The following is a 23,006-nucleotide window of genomic DNA, read 5'->3' on the forward strand; positions in this document are numbered from 1 at the left end:
TTACTAACAAGAAAAACACATTATTTTAGAGACAGTTGTTGATGAATCAATAAAGTTTTTGAAAGTGTCACTGGACAACAATACCATCACTCACCCTATTCCAAATTCTAAACTAGCTAGAGAGAGAAAGAAGAGACAAGGAGGACAACTTAGTTTTCATTTGAGATATGAGTTAATTTTTTAATTATTTTAGTCTAAAATTAAAAAAATTTTATTTGAGATAGGTTTTTAATTTTTTTTAATTTTTATGAAAAAAAAAATAAAATAATTATAGATTATATGTAATATTTTATTTTATTTAATTAAAATAATTAATTTATTCTATATGATTATTTTAGTCCAAAGTAGTATCCAAACATGCAAAGACATTTTGTGCTTTATCAAATGTTGATTGGTGAATAGTCGAAGGAATTGACACTAATATCTTAACACAATCTAACCAATGGGAAAACTTCACCAATTGGAACGGTTTAGGTGCATCATGTGATCATGCTACCCCTAGACTAGCTAGTAATTTTTGAAAAAATTATAAATCAATGAGACATTTGAAAAATAATTGCGCTATAAATGAATTTTTTTTTTATACAACTCTTAGCACAAATGAAATTGCACCAAATAATAGAAGGATTTGTACCATGCACATAGAAAAAATACACCGTTATAAAAATATAAATATTTTTTCTCTATTTCACTGATTTATAATTACTTATTTTTTTGGAAAAAATGAGGGTTTTGTTGATGTGGGTCAGAGTACCAAAAATCTAGCACATGTGGTGACCAATGTGCAATGGTCCTACTACCAATGCTTGTAGTTTGTGTTTTTGAACATTTTAGAGAACAACTGGAAGCACATTCACATGTGTTTCCCTACATCAATGGAGTGCCCATGTGCTTTCCTCTTCTCCAAACAATCTTTGGCTTCCTCAAACTCTGTTGCAATCTACTTCCACTCTTTATGATGTTTCATCTCATCAATATATAAATTGTTAAAAGAATTTTGGTTGGTTGTGGGCCCTGTAAGACTGCCATGGGATCCGGGGAAGTTTTACAGTTTTGGTGGTCCATCTTATGATATGAGACATCAGTTTGGATCATTTTATAGGATTCGAATCTTCTTAATCAATTATTATTGATTACTGGATCAACTGCTAGATGATAACTGGATGAAAAAAATGTTACAGAGAATTTTATTTCTATTTTAAAACAGAGGTGAGCACAAATGTATGCCATTTAGATTTGAAACAGTTTATGGCAATTATCATATTTTAAGGACATTTTTATTTATTTATTTTTTTTTTTTTTTGGGGTGACATCTACACCATCTGAAATATTTGCCTTATATATTAATATATATAAGGCAAAATATAAAAATTGATCTCATGTGTTTTTATCTTTTGATGTATGAGATAGAGATAGCATTTTTTGGAGGGTGTTATTGAGGCTCGCAAATCTCATTTTGACAATTTAAATTGTTTCAATATGTTAGATTATTGTACGGGAAAGAAATAAACTTTCTCGTATAATCCTGTTGATCAAGTCTGCGCTCTTCTGTACGTCGTCGCTTTATCACCTGAAAACACAAACGTGAGCTAGCCGGCGGGTGTGTGCCGGAAACCTCTCCAATGCCTAAGTCAGTAAGCTTGACAAATAGACAAAAGCTATGTGTATTCAGAAAGCAAAGTTGTGTGTTATCTCTCCAAAGGTGATATCTGTGAGTTTTTATAGGTTTCATGTGGCACAATCCTAGTAGGACTTCTACTCCTCCATGCAGAGTCTTCCTAGGATTCATACTCCTGAAAGATAATGATTATCCTTCAACACCCCCTCACTACTTAAACCAAGTGAGATGGTTTTTACCATGGCCGAACTCCAATATGACCGAAGTAATCATGGCTATGCTGAGCCACAGAGTAGGCCGAACCATCCTTAGTTTGGTTCTTCCTTTCGCTACACCTTATCTCGGTTTTCTCATGTACGAACCATGATGTGTTTAGACCGATCTACCGAGTAGCAGGGTTCTGACCGTGCTAATCACAATACGCCATGACCGGACTAACTCTGAGACCGACCTAACTCCAAGTCGCTTCCGGACCGGAGTAACATTACATTTATCTTGGGCCGGAGTAATTTTGTACCTCTCTTGGGCCGGAATAACTTTACAGCCTTTTTACTCAGCTTTTCGTATTGTGAGCCATAATGACCATCTCCCAGCTCGGTCCAATTTTTACAAAAATTACCCTCTCAATTATGTATATAGATAATTCATAAGAAAAGAAAAAAAATCCATTTAATAATCATATGCATAACGTATGACATGGGGCATGAGTTGGATTATTCTGTATAGAGTAGAACATAAGAATTGATCGTACATCTTCTGTGTCTTTTGATGTATTGATTGAGACAATTTTTTGTGAGACCCATTTCAAACAATTTAAATAGCATAATTTGTTACACTATTTGTGTATATCATTCAAGCATACATAATTTTATTATATTTGTTTTTAAAAAATAAATAATATATTTTTAAAATTACATTTATCATTTAATTCTTTGAAAAAGAATATAAAAAAATTATATAATATAAATACCTGATTAATTTAATTTCTTTTATAAATAATTTACACTCGAAACCGTACAAAATAAACATCTTCTAAATAAATATGTGATGGGCACAACGGTCCAATAGCATCATGTGAATGGAAGACTCAAAATCCGTACAATTTTTAATCACATGAATGAAATTCTTATATACTCAGGCTTCGTTTGAGAACAAATTTTTTTAATAATTTTTTAATTTTTTAATTAAAATATGATATAAAAAAAATTAATATATTTGGATGATTTTTTAATTTTTTATGAAAAAATGTACAAAAAATAAAGAAAAAATAGAATCTCTGACGTTTTGGTATAGATTGTTGGCTTTCTTATTTTTTTAATGACTTTTTAGCTAAAAAAATCACTTACCAAATGGTTTTTTTTTTTAATGGCTTTAAACTTCACCGGAAAATTTTTGTCACATTTTTAAATACCGAAATTCTCCATTTTTTTTTCTTTCTAAATTTTGTCCAAAATAGTTAGGAAAATATGAAAATTTAAGACTAGTGAATGAACCCACCAAGTGGGCTTGCTTATTAGTAGTTTTTTTTTTTTAAACTTTAATCTTCTACATTCAATTTGACGAGATGAACCGAAAAATTAAAAAAAAAAAATTCAAAAATTTCAAAAATAGAGAAAAGTAAACCAAAAATAGTAACTTTTTTTATATACTTATTTTGGTTTTTCAATATTTTTTTGGAATTTTTCAAAAAAAAAAAAATACTTTTTCGATTCGTTGACACAAGATGGATTGCAAAGTAGAAAAAAAATTTACTAAAGAGAAAAAATAAAGTGCCATAAAGCCAACTAAAAGTGTAAAGTTTTTTTTTTTTTTTTGAATTAAAAAAAAATCAAAAAAAAAAAGAAAAAAGAAAACTGAAAAAGCTAACTCCAAACACCAATAACCTTTAATCCAGAACCAAACGAAACGTAGAGATCTCAATCAGCATTGTGGCCAACTAGCAAACATCACCGAAAATTGAGGCCAATAAGATAGGTTTGTTAATGAATTAGATATAGTTTTCAACTGACCTCCATATAATCAATCAAGAAAGCTCACACAAGGCCAAAGTAAGTACAAATTTAATTTAGCCAACAACCTTATATGTGAACTCCCCAACCTTTAGTGAGTATCACTACTCTCATTTAATTTTTTGAGAAGGTCACTTCAACACATTTTTTTCCTTTATGAGTCAGACCAAACTCTTTGAGCACCATAGTTGCGTGGTTGTGGCCCCCCAAACCCTAGTTTCTCTAACCTTCCCAACCAAGGACAGAAATCATTGGATCCACATAATAAAGCAAAAAGGTGGTTAAATTTTTTGCAAACCATTTCTAAGCTGATTGATGGTGGAGATCCCAATCTATAGCCATGATTTCAGGTCTCCCAATTGACAAGTTAGGGGACTCAAAGTCTACCATATTTGTCCCACACACACACACACACATATATATATATATATATATATGTATATGTATGATGCATGAATGAATGGGTGATCATAACCATCTCATCTCTTTCCCTCTCCTTGTGCAAATTCAGAAGAGACATTGGGCTCAATAGCATATATGTATATAGTCATGTTAATAACAGTTCAATGAATTACTAATAAAAAGAGTAAAATGACAAAAAGTTAAAATTTTAAAATAATTTGTTTACACATTTTAAATCACTTCTTGCATATATATATATATATATTATTTTTTTGCACATTGTAATATACTTTTTGCAAGTATACCAACATTAAAGACAAATATTTTTTTTTAAAGTCATTTCAAAGAGTTATTGGAGGTGTACATGATCGTTAATTTCAAAGTTTTGTGATTAATCGAAATACACACAAGTTGATCTATATTCTTAGTTATAAAAAAAATGGCAATTCTTTTAGTGATAATCAAATATATGAAAAGGATTGCCAGTGAACGTGTCAGAAATATTAAATTTTGTAAAATATATGATAATAAAAATATATGAATTAATAAATTTTATAAACTTTTTCTTATGAGTTAATGTATAATGCAATAATAAAACTTTGAAATATTAAGATAGATCACTTCAATATGTGAGTAAGAAATATTTGAAAGATATATATATATATATATATATATTAATTTGTACAGATTACTCTATAAAAATATATGAAATTATTTTGTAATTCATAAAAAAATATTTTAAAATTTAAACCTTTTATTTATTTATTTATTTTTTTTATTGACAATTTATTAAACTGTGATTAACATAATCTATATATATATATATTTATTTATATACTAAAATATAATGAAATTAAAATAAGAAAAAATTACAATTCAATATATGTTCCCAAAACAAATTGTAAATCAATAATAAAATCTATCAATTTTAATAATTAAAGTGATAAACTTTTTTATGATTATATATATATATATATATATTTTCTTACACTCATTTGCAATTTCTCCTTAAAATAATCAAAATGATGAAAGGTTGACTTTTGAATTACCAATGCCATGCATGGTATATGTGAAGGATGTTCAATTATTATCAAATGTTGAAGTCCCACCATCCAATAATTTTCTCGAAGCACCCCTACATGATCTTACTAATTATGATTAATTATCAAAGAATCTAACAATCTAAGAGAATAAGAGCTTTCTTCATAAAGATAAATCAAATCATGCAAAATCAAAATTTCTTAAATGGAAAATATTGACTTGGGTGAGAAATGTAAGTAAGAAATGAAGGCACAGAAGAAAGGAGAGACAAGGTGGGTCATGTTTGGAGTTGTGGTGAAGAGATATAGAGAGAGACGTGGATATGTATGTGTATTTTTTTTACTTTCTTAAACTTTTGAAAACATTTCAAATCGATAGAACAGTAAAAAAATATTTAAACTTTTTCATGATATTGTTAATTTTTTTGTTTGTGGTGCAAATTTTTTCTACGTGTCAGAGTCATAGTCCTATTTGAAGAGTTGGGTTTTTGATTAAAAAATATTACAAATTGTCACAACATTATATATATATATATATATATTTGGTAAAAAATAAATAATTAATTAAAAATAAATAATTATTTTTTCGCTCTCCCATTCATTTGTAATTTCCTTAAACTCTCACACTCATCTTGTGTGGTTAGTAAGATGAGTAATATTACAAATTTAAATTTTAAAATTATTCAAAATTGCATAGAAATTATTCAAATTTTTAAATTTAAATTTATTTTATACATAAATCTCACGCTATATAAATTTAATCTTAATCTGGTCCAAACTTATTCTAGTAAGATTCGGTGAGATCTCTCCCTCCTGGAAAGAAAACCATATCAACGTCAATCACGCCAAACAAGCCAAACAATAATTCATCATCAAGAGAAATTATCCATTGCCCAAGTGGCATATTTAGATGGTGCCCAACTTAAATTTTATTAGTTAAAACAGTAAGTTTTACTACTTATTTGTGTCATTTAAGTTATATTTAATTGAGAGATTTAAAATTAAAAATAAAAAAAAATGTGTAAAATTAAATAAAATAAAATTTATTTTATTTACATTTCAATTATCTTTTCTCTTTACTTTTTTTTAAATTCTCTAACTAAATAACTGGACAATCAAATATAAGTAATATGAAGCCAATATTCCTGGATAATGAATAATTTCTCCATCATCAAACATGTAATGGTGGGGTCCTATCAAGCTGTAATACCTGAACTATCGTACCACTTCACTTCTAAACAAACAAATGTTACAGTACAATTTATAATTCTAAATTTTAAATTTATACCGCTCAAAAAAAAAAAAAAATTATCTACAATAATGAGTAGGTCAGTTGCTCACTCATACTGTGTGGTTGGAAGATTTGAGTAGAAATTTAAAAAGAGAAGTGAAAAAGGTAGGTGAAATGTGAATAAAATATACTTATATTTCATCTAATTTTACACATTTTTTTCTTTTTCTTTTTCAAATTTCTTCCTAAACTCTCCGACCAAATACAGCATTAAGGTTCATCGAATGTCATCTTCTCATATCATATCATATTATCTTTTTTTGCTACATATGTCATATCATACTATCATAGGTTAAATTGTGAGTGTGTGTATATATATATATATATGATACATCAAAGTTAGCTAATATACATTACACTGTCAAAAATTATAACCTTTTATGGCTTTAATTTGAGTTGGCAACTTGAAAATTGATAATAAAAAAATAAATCAAATATCCAAATTGTGTCTTAAATTTTATTAAATATGATTAGTTATATGAATCTTTATTCTTCACTGATAATATAAAAAAATTATAATTTTTAAGAAAATATTATTTTTACTATTTTTTAAGAAATTTATCTACAACTATTTTTAAATAATTATATTTTTTCAATCTATTTAAATTAATTTTTAACTTATAAGTAATAAAAATTACACCAAATGCCCAAACATAAATTTTCAATATTTATCTACCTATCTATTACGCTTTCATTTGACATAAATTAAAATGAGACTTTTTAGTTAAAATAGTTATAAAAAGATAAAATAAATTTTTTAATTTAATAAGATAAAATATCACATCTAAATTATAATTATTTTATTTTTTATCTCACAAAAATTAAAAAAGTCAAAAAACTTATTTCAAATAAAATTTTTAATCCTAAATTAAAATAACAAAAAATTTAAAAAGTCAAAAAATTAAAACACATTCAAAACACAATTGATTCATTTAAACAGTGAAAACACTGTTCACAAAATGACTATTTTGTCAGTTTCTGCCAATTATACCCTTTCAACTTTTCAGATTCCATTACCTTTGGGGGATATATTTTGGACAATCAATGGACTTGTTTAGTTTGTATCATAAAATATAATTTTTAAGAAAAAATTTTAAAATTATGTTTGCTTTAAAATTTTTGAATTTTTTTTCTAAAATAATTATATTTTTTTTCTAAAATAATTATATTTTTTTTATACATTAATCAATTACTTTTTCTCTTCCTTCTTTCTTTCTCAATTACTTTTTTCTTACACATATCTAAAATAAAATATTAAATTATTCTAAACTCCAAAATTATTTTTAAAATATATAATCAAACAAATTAAAAAAAAATTCTAAATTCTCTCTCTAAATTTTTTTTAAAATTTATCTCAAAACATAAACCAAACACAGCCGCATGTTTCACTTGAAATTACTTTTCAGCCCCATTTTGTATGCAAAATTTTGTTTTATTTGTCATTTATATAGATGCTTTTGTACTTTGGCCACCTCTATGAGGTCTACATTATTGACTATTTCATTGCCTAAATGCTACTAGCCATCATCATCACACTTCATTGAGCAGACAAAGATCTTTTCTGCATCAAAGTCACAACTCATGGTCATTTGTATTTAAAAAAGAAAAAATTACTATTCGGCGAAGAAAATATATATATATATATATATGTATATAAATATATGAGTTTAAGTTATTTTACGGTGAGATTTTTTAGTGGAGTGTAAGTAAAAATTTGTGGGAATGTAATCCCATTTGTACCTTTCTATATTTTTGTCTCCGTTTGGAAAGTAGGTTGATTTTTTGACTTTTTAATTTTTTTGATTATTTTAATTTAGGGCTAAAAAGTCTGGTTTAGGAAGAATTTTTTGACTTTTTTGACTTTTTAGCTTTTTGGTGAGGTGTCTTCCTGTCAAATTACCAAACTGCCCTTTTTGCCTTTTTTTTTTAATTTTTTATTTTGGGTTTAGATTTGGCATATTTTGCTTAATTTTTTTTTTTGGTTTGGATTTGGCATATTTTGATTTTTTTTTTATTATTATTTTTTTATGTTGGGTTTCGATTTGGCGTATTTTGCTTAAAATTTTTTTTTTCGGTATGGATATGGCATTTTTTGCTTAATTTTTATTTTTTATTTTTTATGTTGGGTTTCGATCTGGCGAATTTTGCTTTAATTTTTTAATTTTTTTTATTTATTTTGACTTTGGATTTGGCATATTTTGTTTTAATTTTTTTTTCTTTTAATTTTTTTATTTTGGGTTTGGATTTTTCGTATTTTGCTTATCTTTTTTTTTTCTATTACTTTTTTTTTTATTATTTTGAGTTTAGATTTGGCGTATTGTGCTTAAATTTTTTGAATTTTTTTTTTAAATTTATGTTTTTGTCTTTTTTTGTTTTTTTTTTACATTAATTAGTTCTTGTTCTTTATTTTTATTTGTATACAATAACTTTTTTTTTATTTATGTGTTTCATTTATTTGTAAATTACGTCGCGAATGGTAATTTCTGAATTTAATGATAACATTTTCCATAAATCTGAAAAATCCGAAAAAAAGAAATGGAACAGACCATAAACAAAATCATGAAATTCAATTTGAAAAAAAGAAAAAATCATGACTAAAAAATGATAACATTTCCCATAAATCAAAGAGAAGATCTGAATTTCCAGTCCATAAACAGGACAAATCCGAATGGTTTTAAAATAAAGAATGACAACATTTCCCATAAATCGACATATACGGGAGTGAAGAATGAAATAGGTCGACCCAATAAATGGAACAGATCATGGATGGAGGGTAATTTCGGAGATCAATTTTAGTATAAATAAACAAAACACATGTGTTGAACCAGTTTTTTTTTGTAAGATCTAAACAATACAGTTCGGTTATCTCAGATGCCAAACAAAAAAATAACATCCACAGTCCAAAATTTCCGTTTGTACTCAAACACAGCAGATCGGGGTTGAAGGAGATAAAAACAACCGAAGACGAAAACAAAAAAAAAAAAAACTGTGTACTTGAGGATTGGTAGTGCCGACGAGGCGATGGTTGCAGTATCACCGCCGATGTGCAATCCGGTGGGCTTGGGCTATGGACAGCGTCACTTATTGTTCTTCTTCGCCGACGGTAGTCTCTGATTTTTGCCCTCCTTCTTCGAAACATAAAGCCCTAGGTGGGAAAAGAACTTGTCTTGGTTTCGTGTTGCTCTACCTATTGGAAAGGGGGTAGTTTGGTAATTTAGACAGACCCTCAACCACACCACAGGCACGTGCCTTCTTTTTGGATGTTTGTGGCTACTTTAGCCTCTTTTGGACGTTTGTGGCTAATTTAGCCCAAACTTGTCTTGCCAAACACAGCCTTTGTAAGTTTTTTCCTTCTATCTTACTAGACAAATAATTCCTCTTTTAAAAAATAATACAAAAATAAAGAAAATTTTAATATATTAATATGATTTTTTTAATAAAAAATAATTTTTAAGAGAATTTTACTTTAAAATAAAATTTATATTGAGTGCATTAGGCAGAAATTTTTTTATATTATTACCCTTATATTATCAATAATGCAATGTATATAGAATTGTAATACAAAAAATATTTTAAAAATTAAATTGAAATCCAGTGTATCATCACTCTTTGTATTATTTATAATGTCGAGTGCAACGAATTCTAATAATAAATATATTTTATATAGCAGTTTTGTTGGAAAATAAAATTATTAAAATAACATTCGGTGTGTTTGGTTTGAGTTTTTTGGATTAAGTTTTTTGAAAACTAAATTTTTTAGTTTTCGTATTCTTTTGTTTTTAGTGAATATTTTTTAAATTTTAAACATTTTTTTTACTTTTTTAGATACACCTTAGTTAGGTGCATCTAAAAAATAAAAAAATTGTGAAAAAATATTTTTAAAAATTAATAAATATATAAAAATACAAAAAATGTACTGAATTTTTGTATTTTTTTTATATTTTTGGTATTAATGAATTTTTAAAAGATTTTTTTTACAATTTTTTTACTTTTTAGGTATATTTATGTTAGGTGTGTCTAAAAAGTAAAAAAATTGCTTAAAATATTAAAAAAATTCAGTAAAAACAAAAAAAACACGAAAAATTAGAAAGTAGAATTTTCTGAAAAGTGTTTTCTGAAAAATGAAAACAAGCAAGCTGATTATCTTTATTATCCAAAATCTTAATTTTCCATTCCAAATCTAGTTGTCGCTCGCTATCGTAGTTGCGGGCCTCTCTGACGATCTGAACTATGTTACCTTTATCCCCATATCTAGAGAACCTCCTCCACCTCCGTTATTCTTTATTGTCATGATGCCTAACCTCTGCAGCCCCTATAGTCACGATCTCCACTACTGCGATTACGACATTCGCTCTTCATGTGATAGAGAAAGAGAAAAAAAAAAGAGAGATCTCGAGATGAAAGGGTTATGGTGATCGCGTCGATAGATGAAAAAAGGGTTGGAAAAGGGCATTTTGAAAGAGGACATTGGTGTTAGCAGCTGGTGGCTAGTAGTAGGGGTGCAACTCGGGCGGGTTCGGTCGAGTTAGAAGGTTGTCCAAGCCCAACCGAAGTTGTGCTGAGCCCTGCCCAAGCCCACCCAAACCCGAATTGTAACCCGAGGTTGTCTGCTCAAGCCCGACCCGAGTTAAACCCGAATTGCCCGAGTTGGCCGAATTGCCCGAGTTGTAAATGAATTTTTTTTTTTTTTTTTTTTTTGCATCTACATTATTAAATTATTAAAATTTGACTCTATTTACAAATTTTTTATTTATAGAAAATCATTAATACCATCAAAATAAATAATTTATATAATGTAAGAGAGATATCACTATAGTAGTCCTTACAATTTATGAGTGAAAATAAAAAGAAAAAAAAGTAAGATTTTATGTTATTTATATATATAATATATATTCAATATAATTTAATAATATAAATTGCTTTAATATCATGTAATGGCTAATAATTTATATGTATATTTAATATTTTTATATATCTATATATATGTAATTCAGGTTTCGGGTTGCTCGGGTTGTTTGACGTCTTTGCCCAAGCCCGCCCAAATTTAATTCGGGCTTTTGAAGTTTTGCCCAAGCCCGTACCGAATTTGAAAATATTTTGTCCAAGCCCTAAAAAAATTCGGGCTGGGCTCGGGTTGCTTGGGTTGAGCCTGCCCAAGTTGCACCCCTAGCTAGTGGCTACAATGGTTTGAGAGTTAAGGTTTGAAATAGGAGATTAAGGCATTTTGAGAATAAAAGGTATACAATGAGTGAAAATTAAAATTTTAAAATTGTTAAGTACTTGTTTGGGAATAGACTGTTTTAATAATTTTTTGATTTTTTTATGAAAAGATATGCAGAAAAGTAGAAAGAGTGTGATGTGACAATTTATAGTGACTTTTTGACCAAAATGTTTAGTCTCCAGACGAGGCTAGTATTCTTATAAAGAAAAATATATTGATGGAAATAGAAGCTTCAAAGATTCCAAACTTAGCTTATAGCTTATGTTGGCATTGTTTGGAAAGAGGGTTGGGCTAAAATAGTCCACTAAAAGATAAAATAAACTAAAATAAAAGTGCTGTTATTAGCACTTGCCAAAATTCTTTGGACCCTCCATTTTATAAAATTTTTTATTACAATTATATCCTAAAGTAAAATTACATTAAAAGACATTATTAAATGGAACACCCACCTATCAAATAAGAACTAATACTTTGCAATATTGGACACCCACCCCTCCACCCCCACCTCCAAGTCCAACTCCAACTATATGTATTCCATGTTTGTAAACCCTAAACCTATTACTTTTCATAACCAACCAACATAAACTTTAAATCTTTTATTTTTCATAATCATCTTAAATCCTGAATGTGCCATCTTCATCACCATCATCAACCCCATTGAACTTGAAAGTTTTGCTTCAAGTATAACGCATACTTTATCACTTATTTCACTGTGTAGAGCAATGCAGGACAAGGATAACAATTCTAGTGAGACCGGTGTTCCATTGGTAAGTTTATCTGTCTTGTATTAACATTCTCAGTCGTTTTCAGTCGTTCTTGTTTTGTTCGAGCTGTTCGGCACTGATTTGCCGACTGTTAGGATTATGTTTGGTAATACAGTACTGAACATAATCCTTTCATTCAATACATAGGTTCCAAACATTAATGCAGATAGTCAGTACTGTTCAACCGACTATCATCTTTATTTTCAGCACTGTTGAACTGAACAAAATCATTAGTTTAGGGACTATTGAAATGAACATCATTTTTTCAATTTTGAAATTACATTCACACGTATTTTCAAGGTGGTGCTTCGACTAGAGGCAGTAAGGTTGATTCAAAACTTGTAATGGATTACAGTAATGAATTTGTTACTCATGAGGTCAGTCTTTGATTGTTTTACAAATAATGTACCTTTTTTATGTGCAATAATTGGTTAGTTTAATTTATTTATTTCAGATATTCAAGAGTCGAGATGAGTTAATTCGATGGGCACGTCAAGTTAGAAGAAGAAATGGATTCGTTATTGTCATGCAAAAATCAGATGGGGGTGGTATTCGAGATAGGAAGCCAAGACTTTGCTTAGCTTGTGAGAGGAGTGGATCTTATAGGAACACTCGAAAAAATAGCAGGCCTAGGACAAAAAAAGCAAGACTGATTGGTACAAAAAAATGTGAATGTCCTTTTTTATTGAAGGGCAAAAAATTAGCCACAAATGATGATTAGATCTTGATAGTGGTTTGTGGTGTGCACAATCATCCTGCTGCAGAATATTTTGAGGGTCATTCTTATGCTGGAAGGTTGTCACATGAGGAAACCTCTTTGTTGGTAGACATGTCGAAGAGTATGGTACGACCGAGTGAGATATTAGTTATATTGAAACAACGTGATGATGCAAATGCTTCCACAATGAAGACAATTTACAATGCATGTCATAGGTATAAAGTTGCTGAGAAAGCTGGGAGATCTCAAATGCAACAACTATTAGGTCAATTAGCGGTGAACAAGTACATTGAGTGGCATAGGAGCTGTGTAGATACTGAGACAGTGATTGATTTGTTCTTTGCACATCCTACTAGTTTGAATTTGTTACATGCATTTCCAAAAGTATTCTTGATGGATTGTACTTATAAGACCAATCGATATCGGTTTCCCCTTCTGGAGATTGTAGGTGTGACATCGATAGACATGACCTTTTCAGTTGCATTTGCAAACCTCCAGTATGAGAATGAGGATAACTACACATGGGCACTTGGTCTTTTGCGTAGTGTCATGGATGAAAATACTTTTCCTTCTGTTATTGTCACAGATAGATAATTGGCCCTTATGAATGTTATATGTATGGTGTTTCCTGCAACTACAAATTTGTTGTGTAGATGGCATATTGGAAAAAAATGTGCTTGCTAATTGCAAAAAGATGTTTGAGACAAAGGATAAATAGGAAATGTTTATAATGAGCTTGAATATGTTGGTTATGTCATTGTCTGAAGAAGTATACATGCAACGACTGTTTTTGTTATATAGTGAGTTCAGTACTTATCAAGATGCACTTCATTATATTACCTCATCTTGGTTGGATACATACAAGTCGAAATTTGTGGCTGCTTGGATTGACACATTTATGCACTTTGGAAATTCTACAACATATAGGTAAATACGAACATTTAAATTTATTAGTTGCTTGGTTTTTTTATAACAGTTTAGTTTCATATATAGGGTTGAGAGTTCACATGCAAAACTTAAAAGATATCTTGGATCAAGTCAAGGAAATTTTGAGTCGAATTGGACAAGGATACACAATTTACTTGAGTTGCAACATAGTGAAATAAAATCATCATTTGAGAAAAGCAAGATAGTTGTGCAACATGATTTCAAACTTGTGCAGTTTAAGGAGCTTCGTGGTAATGTCTCAATTACTACATTAGAGATTATATTGGCAGAGTCTAAACGAGTATCTTCTGTTGGTATTGATATTATTGCATGTGGATGTGTCGTTCGACGTACTCATGGTTTGCCATTTGCACATGAGATAACAAATTACATGAGGGAAAATCGGCCAATTCCCCTCATTTCAGTTTATTCATATTGGACTAAGCCTGATATGTTGAGTGCCCCACACACTGTAAGTAAAGAGTGGATTTGTACACCTGAGTTAGAATTGTTTGCCAAATGATTCGAAGAGATGGATCTAGATGTGAAGAGGTTTTTGTTACAGAAATTGAGGGAGTTAGCCAAACTTGATTGTACATTTTTGATTAAGCCAGAAATGAAGTCTAATCCACGAGGTCAGCCAAAATTGAAGATTGAGACCTCCACTCGTCGTGAGCCATCTGCGTTTGAAATAGCTGCTTCAGCACAAGATAGTTATTTACCCGGAGTCATTGCCAAGGCGAGTGTAACAACAAAAAATGTGAAAACAAAGAAGACAGAAAAGGTACATGGTTTACTAGTGAGGTATGTAATTGTGTCATGTTGTCTATTTTATTGTCTAACATTGGCATTTTTCTGTGATAGGTTCACCGGCTTCGATCATTGAATCCAAATTGCTTTTTAGAGGCATTCCCTTCTGAATTGAGACGATATATTAAATACGTTAAGGATATTGCAGCAGATGGCAATTGTGGGTTCCGAGCTATTGCTGGTTTGATGGGTTTTGGTGAAGAAAAATGGTTACAAATGAGAAAAGATTTACTTAAAAAGTTGCATGCGCATAGTGACCACTACAGGAAATTATTTGGATCACAAGAGAGAATCGATGACCTTACCAACATCTTGGCCTATTTTGAACCAAACCCTGGGTTGGACCATCTTATATCGTCTTTCTACCAAGTCGTTTTGGTCTATTTGTCTATGCAACAATGCTTGACATTCCTTCCTCTTAGGTCAATGCCGACGTTTGTTGCCTCTCACAAGGAGATATGTATTGGCTTTGTCAACAACAACCATTTTGTTCAAGTATTGGTTTCTAATATTTTTGTACATTCTAATCATTATAACGACAAATTTCTTAATAACGACAATATTTTTGTAAATTCTAATTTTGTTTTTTTTTTTTTTTTTTTGTAACTCATTTTGGTGCCTGGTCATCCTATTCCACCAAGCAACTAACTGGTGGAGGTACCATGACCCTTGTGCAGTAGGCTGGGAAGTTGCATACAGTTCCAGAGTACAACATTTCAAATCACTCATCAGTTTAGACGTAGCCACTATCGAAACAGTAGACCTGGATAAGGACTAATGTCATACGAGTGAGCTAGGAAATAGAATTAGAATGGATTTAAGTTATGTAATTTTCTTTGTTAAACTAACTTAGTATGAAAAAGAGTGAATTGGAATGGATTTAAGTTATGTATTTTGAATGGATTTAATTCACGTTATTTTCTTTGTTCTAATGAATTGGAATGGTAAACAGTGAATTGAAATGAATGTTATTTTCTGTGTTATACTGAATTGAAGTTGATGAAAAAAGTGAATTGGAATGGATTCAAGCTACACAATGATGAACAAATTTTGTTCGGACATACAGTCCTAACATGAGCACTATTGTTCGACAAAATAGCTCTGAACAAAATACATTTGTTCGGCTATACAATGGTGAAAGAATTGTTTTTATTCGGTTCTACAATGCTGAAATGAGTAGACCAGCAACTGTGAAAGGGCCAGCAAGCATTTATGTTCGGCACTACAGTACTAAAAAACCCATATATGTTCGGCATTACAGTGTTAAACAAAGACTACCTGTTTGGCATTACAGTGCTGAATGAGTCATTTTGATTCGGTTTTACAGTGCTGAAAGAAGAGGATTTGTTTGGTTAGTCAGTGATGAACATAAAATTCATGTTTATTCATTAGTCTAGATTTGTTTATTCAGTGATGACCATAAAGCAATAAACAAACCAATATTTCAAACAAACAAACTATCAAACCAATTCCAAACCATCAAACCAATTCTAAACCATCAAACTAATTCATTGAGTGCCCAAAAAGGTATGGTAAAGTCATATACAAGCCTAGCTCATACTTGTGTCATATACAAACCACCATCAAAATGTATGCCAAAAATTTTTCTCAGACAAACTAACATATACTAAAGTGTTATCTGACCTTTATTATACTGCGCTAACACCATCAAAAATTCTAACATATGTTTGAGACTAAGATTTCAAAATATACATTTAAAACATTTGAACCCAACAAATACTAAAGTCTAAGACGTTGCTCCACGATTCCTGCGACGAGTGTACACCAAGTTCTCTGATGGTGTATGTTCTTCAGTGGATTGTTGGCCCTCCAAGACTTGTGTTATCTCCTTCATAGCATTGCGTAACATATCTCGGGTGGGAGTTGCTTCATTGTATCCGATTTCGAGCATTGAATGTAAATGCTTAAGGCACTGTCAATGCGCAGCAAACAATAAAATAAAACTTAACAATTGCCTTAAACAAAATATATATGAAAATGAAAATGGTAAAAATTGACATACGAATTGAAGCTGACGATAATCAGCTGATGTCTCAGTGCGTGGGTTATACTTAGAACGATGTGTCGGGGTTTTGAACTTGCACGTGTGAAATGGAAGTAAACAGTCCAAGTAACCTGGCACACAATCCCATGGATGCAAGATTAGAACACTACGCGTTGTCTCAGGCAACAAGTGATTTTCCCAACTCTCCCAAATCATATCCAAATATTTATAGGCAATGTTGTACTGTTTTGCAGTGGATCCTCTAGAGGCTCGAACTGGAGCAAACAGAGGTGAGGGAATAATTTTCACCCTACCAAATTGTCTCAGCACCCTATCTGGATGGCATGGTTCAACAACGTGCATACATTTTAAGCATCCACTATAGTAAGCAACATCAAAAAAAGAATGCTCAATACGCTTATCATGGTATAGATCCCAAATAACCTACAATAGTAAAAATTTTATATATAAGTTATGAATTAGGTTGAATAATAACAAGTAATATGTACATACATTGACATAAGATTGACACTTACGCCATGGGCCTCTAATCTGTCGAGGTCCTCTCGTAACCTTTGTAAAATAGATGTTGACGAACCAGATTGGGTGCGAGAAATCCAATGAAAGACATGAGGCTGATCTTCTTTGTAGTCCAAATTGGGATAAGGTCTAGCACTAACAAAATGCTCGTAAATCCGAGCTTCCAGCAATGTCATGTATCCCGCCATCTGTTTCACTGCATACCTTGTGGCAGTACCTAATTGCTGGTATAAAAAAGCCAATGCGGCTGCACCCCAAGCATAAAAAACAACCGATCACAAATCCATAAGAAAAGACAAATGCACTACCGGAACACGTGTGCCAGTCTTGTCTACAAATAAGGTACAACCTAACAAATATAACAAATATGCCCTAGCTACACACTCAATGGTATTATCATTGTCCGCATCAGACACTGACCGAAACCGTTGTCTCAACCATTCTACCTTTATAGACTGGCCCCGTGCTACCTTCAACGCTACATTTGTCTCATCTATTGTTACTCCCAAAGCCTCAGCTAGCATATTTGCAACATCAACATTTAATAACTTCTTGCAAGAGACTGATTTACCAATCACTGGAATCCCTAGAATTGCATTAAAAGCATCTAAGGTTGGTGACATCTCACCAAATGGTAGATGAAACGTATTTGTCTCTGGCTGCCATCTTTCCACAAAGGCTGAAACTACAACTTTGTTTACAAATTTATATGAGCAACTGACTAAAGAAATCAACCTTGAATCCATAATTAAACCATGAAATTTGGACTGTTCATTCTCTTCCAAGTTGAATGACCATTCACCAACTTTAAAACCATGATTTAAGCATTTAAGTATTCCACGTTCCTGCAACATAGAATAAAAAAAAGAAAAAAGAAAAAGAAAAAATTAGTAAAGTTGAAACAAAATTTAAAACATTAAATTAATCGAAGACAATGACTTGCATCATTATGCCAAATTTTTGCTGCTACGTGACAATGAAAACTCTTCAAACTTGAAGGATCATATGGCCCTCCAGGAAAAGGTCCAATAAGATCTTCATTAACTTTTTCAGTTGTATCTGTTTGCTAGTCTTCATAGTCACCCATGTCTGTTGGTTCATCACCCGTGTCATCACCTATGTCTATTGGTTTATCACCCATATCTATTGGTTCATCACCCAAATCATCACCCACGTCACTCACATTCAATTGATTGCCCCCATCATTTTCAACCTCAACCGTTTTTGCTAGAGCAACACCTATGTCATTCATGTCATGTTCATTAACTCCATTACCTTGATCCTTAGCCTGACGAGTGCACCGAGGTCTCTTAGCCACTTTTTGAGAAAGTACAACATTACGTCTCCTAGACTCTATTGGGCGATCTCAAGCAGTTGCCACCATAGCTGTCCACTAAGTACAATTAAATGTTAGTCAATGATAATGTAGGCAAATATATCCAATGTCAATTACCCTTAATAATATAGTCAGTCCTTCTTATGTATCGAAAATGCATGTCATCTAGGGACATTATATATATAACTTATAAGCCATTGAAGCCTATTTTAAATAGGTGTGTCATGACCAATGAGGCAAAAACACATGCATGGTCAAAAGTATATATACATGTATTTTTATGTATGTAGATATCAATTAGAGACAGCTTTAGAAAAGATACAAATTCAAATACGAAATAACAAACTAAGATAGTTTCTTGCCAAACACAAAATGAATAAACGATAAAAAGAAATTACTAAAAATAAGATATTTGAATTGGACCAAATTACTAAAAATAAGATATTTGAGCAAGGCCATTAAAAACAAAAAATTTGAGGCTAAACAATGGAATTTGGCATTAAAAACAAAAAATGCTTAGTACACAACAAAAGCTGTGTGTTTTGCTTCTTAGGACATTTCAGATTGATTATAAGTACTTAAAGAAAATTCAACATTGGCTCAAAGCCTATAGTTGCAATATAATCACATGCATCTCCAAGTTAATATAATGTGCTAAAATTAGCACTGTTTTCAAACAATCCACCTACCTCTTGTTAGGTTTATGAGTTGTATTGTTCTAATTAGAGTTAGTTTATGTAGAAGACAGCTAGTACAAGTATTGTGTGATTATGTGGCTATAAGTTGATGTATGAAAATACATGGAAAAGAAGCTGAAAATGTGAATTAAATAATCTGGCTAGTTGCTACCCTATTTGCCTCCTCTTTCCTTGTTTTTTTTTTTTTTCAGAGAATACAGATATAAGTTTTTTATGTAGAAGAAAATTCAGATGTAATAGAAGTCTAAATTTTCATTTTCTTACTTCTTACCCACCAAACAAATATAAACTTGGAATTTATAGGGTATAATATTACATAAGAAAGAACATAACTTTTTTGGCTCAAATAGGATACAATATTACAGAGTTAAGTACCTTTTCTTTGTTGAAAATTTCTGGTTTGTCATTTACAACAAACAATGTATAACAAAAACTAACCTAACCTCACTACTAGTTAATGTTTACGTAATAAAAGAAACACAAAAGAAAAAAACAAAACAAAATTTTAAAAAAAAATTATGAAAATAAAGTATTTCTAAAGATTATTATAGAAAACAAAGGCAAAACCAATGGCAATAACAATGCCTTACAACAATAGAAAAGGGACAATTTTATATTATATGTACAGTACAGAAATAAAAACCTTACCCTTAAAAAAGCAACTAGTCCTAACACTCCAAGACAAAGGATTAGCCAAACAAATTTTTTAAAAGACAAAGGGTTTTAATATTTTTTTTTAATTTTATTTATAGTTGGTACGTAGACTTCTATTACATTATAATATTCAAGCCATCCATTAGATTATAATATTCAGACTTCTATTCCTAAAAAAATTTGAGTTTTATGTGGAATCAGGACATCCATTACATTATAATATTCTCCCACAATTAGGATTTTGTGTGGTTGTAAACAAATTATAATATCCATTTTTAAAACCCTTATAGATTTTTTTTCTTTACACCTATTCCTTTTTAATTACTTCGATGTTATATTACCAAACAAATTATATTTGTCCAGTCATCTGTTATCGCACGTTTACAAATTTACTTTTCTTAAAACATCATTTTTTTTCTTCCAAATTTATGATGGCTATGTTCGGTTTTACATTGCCAAACAATTTAGATTATTCCGGTGTCATAATGCTGAACAAACTAGATTTGTCCATTCATCCGTTGCTGAACGTTTACAGATTCACTTTTCTTAAAACATCAAGCATCCATAAAAACATTAAGGGTTTGTTTGGGAAGTGGGTTGGTTTTTTAGCTTTTTGGCTATTTTAGCTTAGGGGGCTAAAAAGCCTCGATTGGAAATGACTTTTTAGCTTTTTTGACTTTTTGTGAGAGGAAAAATATGTAATGATTATAGGTTGGATGTGATGTTTTGTCTAACTGGGCTAAAATAGCCTATTTTGTCTTATATGGCTATTTTAGCCCAAACCTTCCTTTCCAAACGGAGGCTAAGTATACAAACATCCATAAAAACATTCATAAAATTTGTCAATATAGATATCTTTAAATTTGTCAATACAAACATTTATAAAAACATACTGATTTGTTATTACAATCCATCTATGTTGATAGTTTTAATAGTTACTATATCAGAGCTGACAAACGTACAAAATTGATCATTATGGGCAATATATGCTTACTCCCATCTATTAGTATACGGGTGATAAAAACGAATCCAATTACTTGCTTTCAAAGGTACTGGATGATTAGAAAGCATATAAACCTAACAAATCTCATCTGTAATGAATTTCTAGTCATACTACAATGAAAAGAAACATAATCCTTCAAAGTAGAAAAAAACAAAAATGTCAGAAAAATAAAATTGAAAATGTTTAGTAGTGAGTTACTGGACATGTATTTTTTGTTCTACAATATGTTACTGAACAAGTCTTTTTTGTTCATAGTGAGTTACCGGATATGTTTTTTTTTGTTCGATAGTGTGATTCTAAGTTATTTGATTTTGTTCGGTTCTGGTACACTAAACAAAAGTTGAGCAGTCCTTCTAAAAAACAAAACCAAACATTAAAAAAACAAAGAAAAAAAATGCACCATTTCACTTTTTTGCTGATCCTTTATCATATTTTATCCGTCCATTACTTTCTTTTATGATCAAAACACTATAATTCTTATTTTTGAAAGTAAATGTATAGTGTAGAAGCAGAAATGAGAAAGGAAGAAAAAAAGTAGGGATTGAAGTGTAATGGGTGTAAAGAGATAATCAAATCTATTTAATTTTTATCTTTTGTCCTTAAAGATAATTTCACACATGGGTAAAAAAAAAAAAAAAAAAAACTCTCTAATGAAGAGTGTAAAGAGGTAAGATCATGTTTGTTTTGAGGGATAAGGGTATGGGATTGGACTATTAGTCTCATCGGACTAATAGTCCATTGTTTGTTTGTAAAATTTTGCTCCGGACTAATAGTCCCCCTAGACTATTAGTCCCACAAGTATGGGACTATTCTATCCCATGGAGGGGTGTGGGATAGAAACCATGGGATTGGTATCCCATGGGATTATTTGGTGAAATGTCCATTTTACCCTCTATGCTATTACTTAGTAAACAATTAGAAAGGATAAAATAGTCTTTTGAACATTTATAAATTATTTTTTTAGTGTTGTTAATTTAAAATTATATATTAAATAAAAAAATTAAATTATAAATTAAATTTAATTAAAAATAATAAATTAAAAATTATGGCCTTATAAATTAATTTTTTTTAGTGTTGTTAAAAAATTAAATTTACATATTTCTCTAAAATTATTTTTTTAGTGTTGTTAATTTAAATTATATATTAAATAAAAATTATAAATTATAAATTAAATTTATTTAAAAATAATAAATTATAAATTATGGCCTTATAAATTAAATTTTTTTAGTGTTGTTGAAAATTTAATTTATATATTAAATAAAATTATTTTTTTATTGTCGTTAATTTAAAATTATATATTAAATAAAAAATATAAATTATAAATTATAAATTATAAATTAAATTTAATTGAAAATAATAAATTAAAAATTATGGCCTTATAAATTAAATTTTTTTAGTGTTGTTAAATTATAAATTATAGATTACAAATTTAAAATTATATATTAAATAAAAATTATAAATTACAAGGATAAAATAGTCTTTTGAACATTTATCCTTATCCAGTCCGTCTAACCAAACATTGGATTCATTAAAAATAGTCTAATTCAGACATCTAATCCCATGACTAAACAAACATAGGATACAAATCCAGTCCAACCAAACAGTCCGGGGACAATGTATCCTGGGACTAACAGTCCGATGGATTACAATCCCCTCTTATCCAGTCTGTCCAAACAAACGCACCCTAAGTGTGTTGTGTAAGTAGCATTTCGAAAAATTCTATTTCCACATACTCTTTTTATCTCTGTATACATAATTTCTCAATGCACACCCTTATGAAATTGGTTTTATGTTTTTGTTGTTAGTCCACACCTCACATGTTCTAATTATACCCTAAACTAACATCCTTGTACACATACTACTTAAATCATTTTGTTCCACAGAGAATCAATGGTGTTTTTTTATTCCACCCACCTTGAAAACACAGCAACATCTTTCACAAGAAATCCCTCAACAAATCGCTCCATGAA

General features: G+C 30.1%; 1 protein-coding gene across 1 annotated transcript; it reads left to right on the plus strand.

Moving 5' to 3' along the window:
• The first annotated feature begins 12,303 nt into the window (after positions 1 to 12,303).
• Positions 12,304 to 13,657, plus strand: LOC114322908 (uncharacterized). Its single transcript, XM_082890495.1, has 3 exons — positions 12,304 to 12,348; positions 12,800 to 13,001; positions 13,110 to 13,657. The coding sequence occupies exons 1-3, from the start codon at positions 12,304 to 12,306 to the stop codon at positions 13,655 to 13,657; spliced, it is 795 nt and encodes a 264-aa protein (XP_082746621.1).
• The last annotated feature ends 9,349 nt before the right edge of the window (positions 13,658 to 23,006 follow it).

Source organism: Camellia sinensis, chromosome 10, assembly GCF_055761805.1.
Source record: "Camellia sinensis isolate YWXY chromosome 10, ASM5576180v1, whole genome shotgun sequence".
Lineage (NCBI taxonomy): Eukaryota > Viridiplantae > Streptophyta > Magnoliopsida > Ericales > Theaceae > Camellia > Camellia sinensis.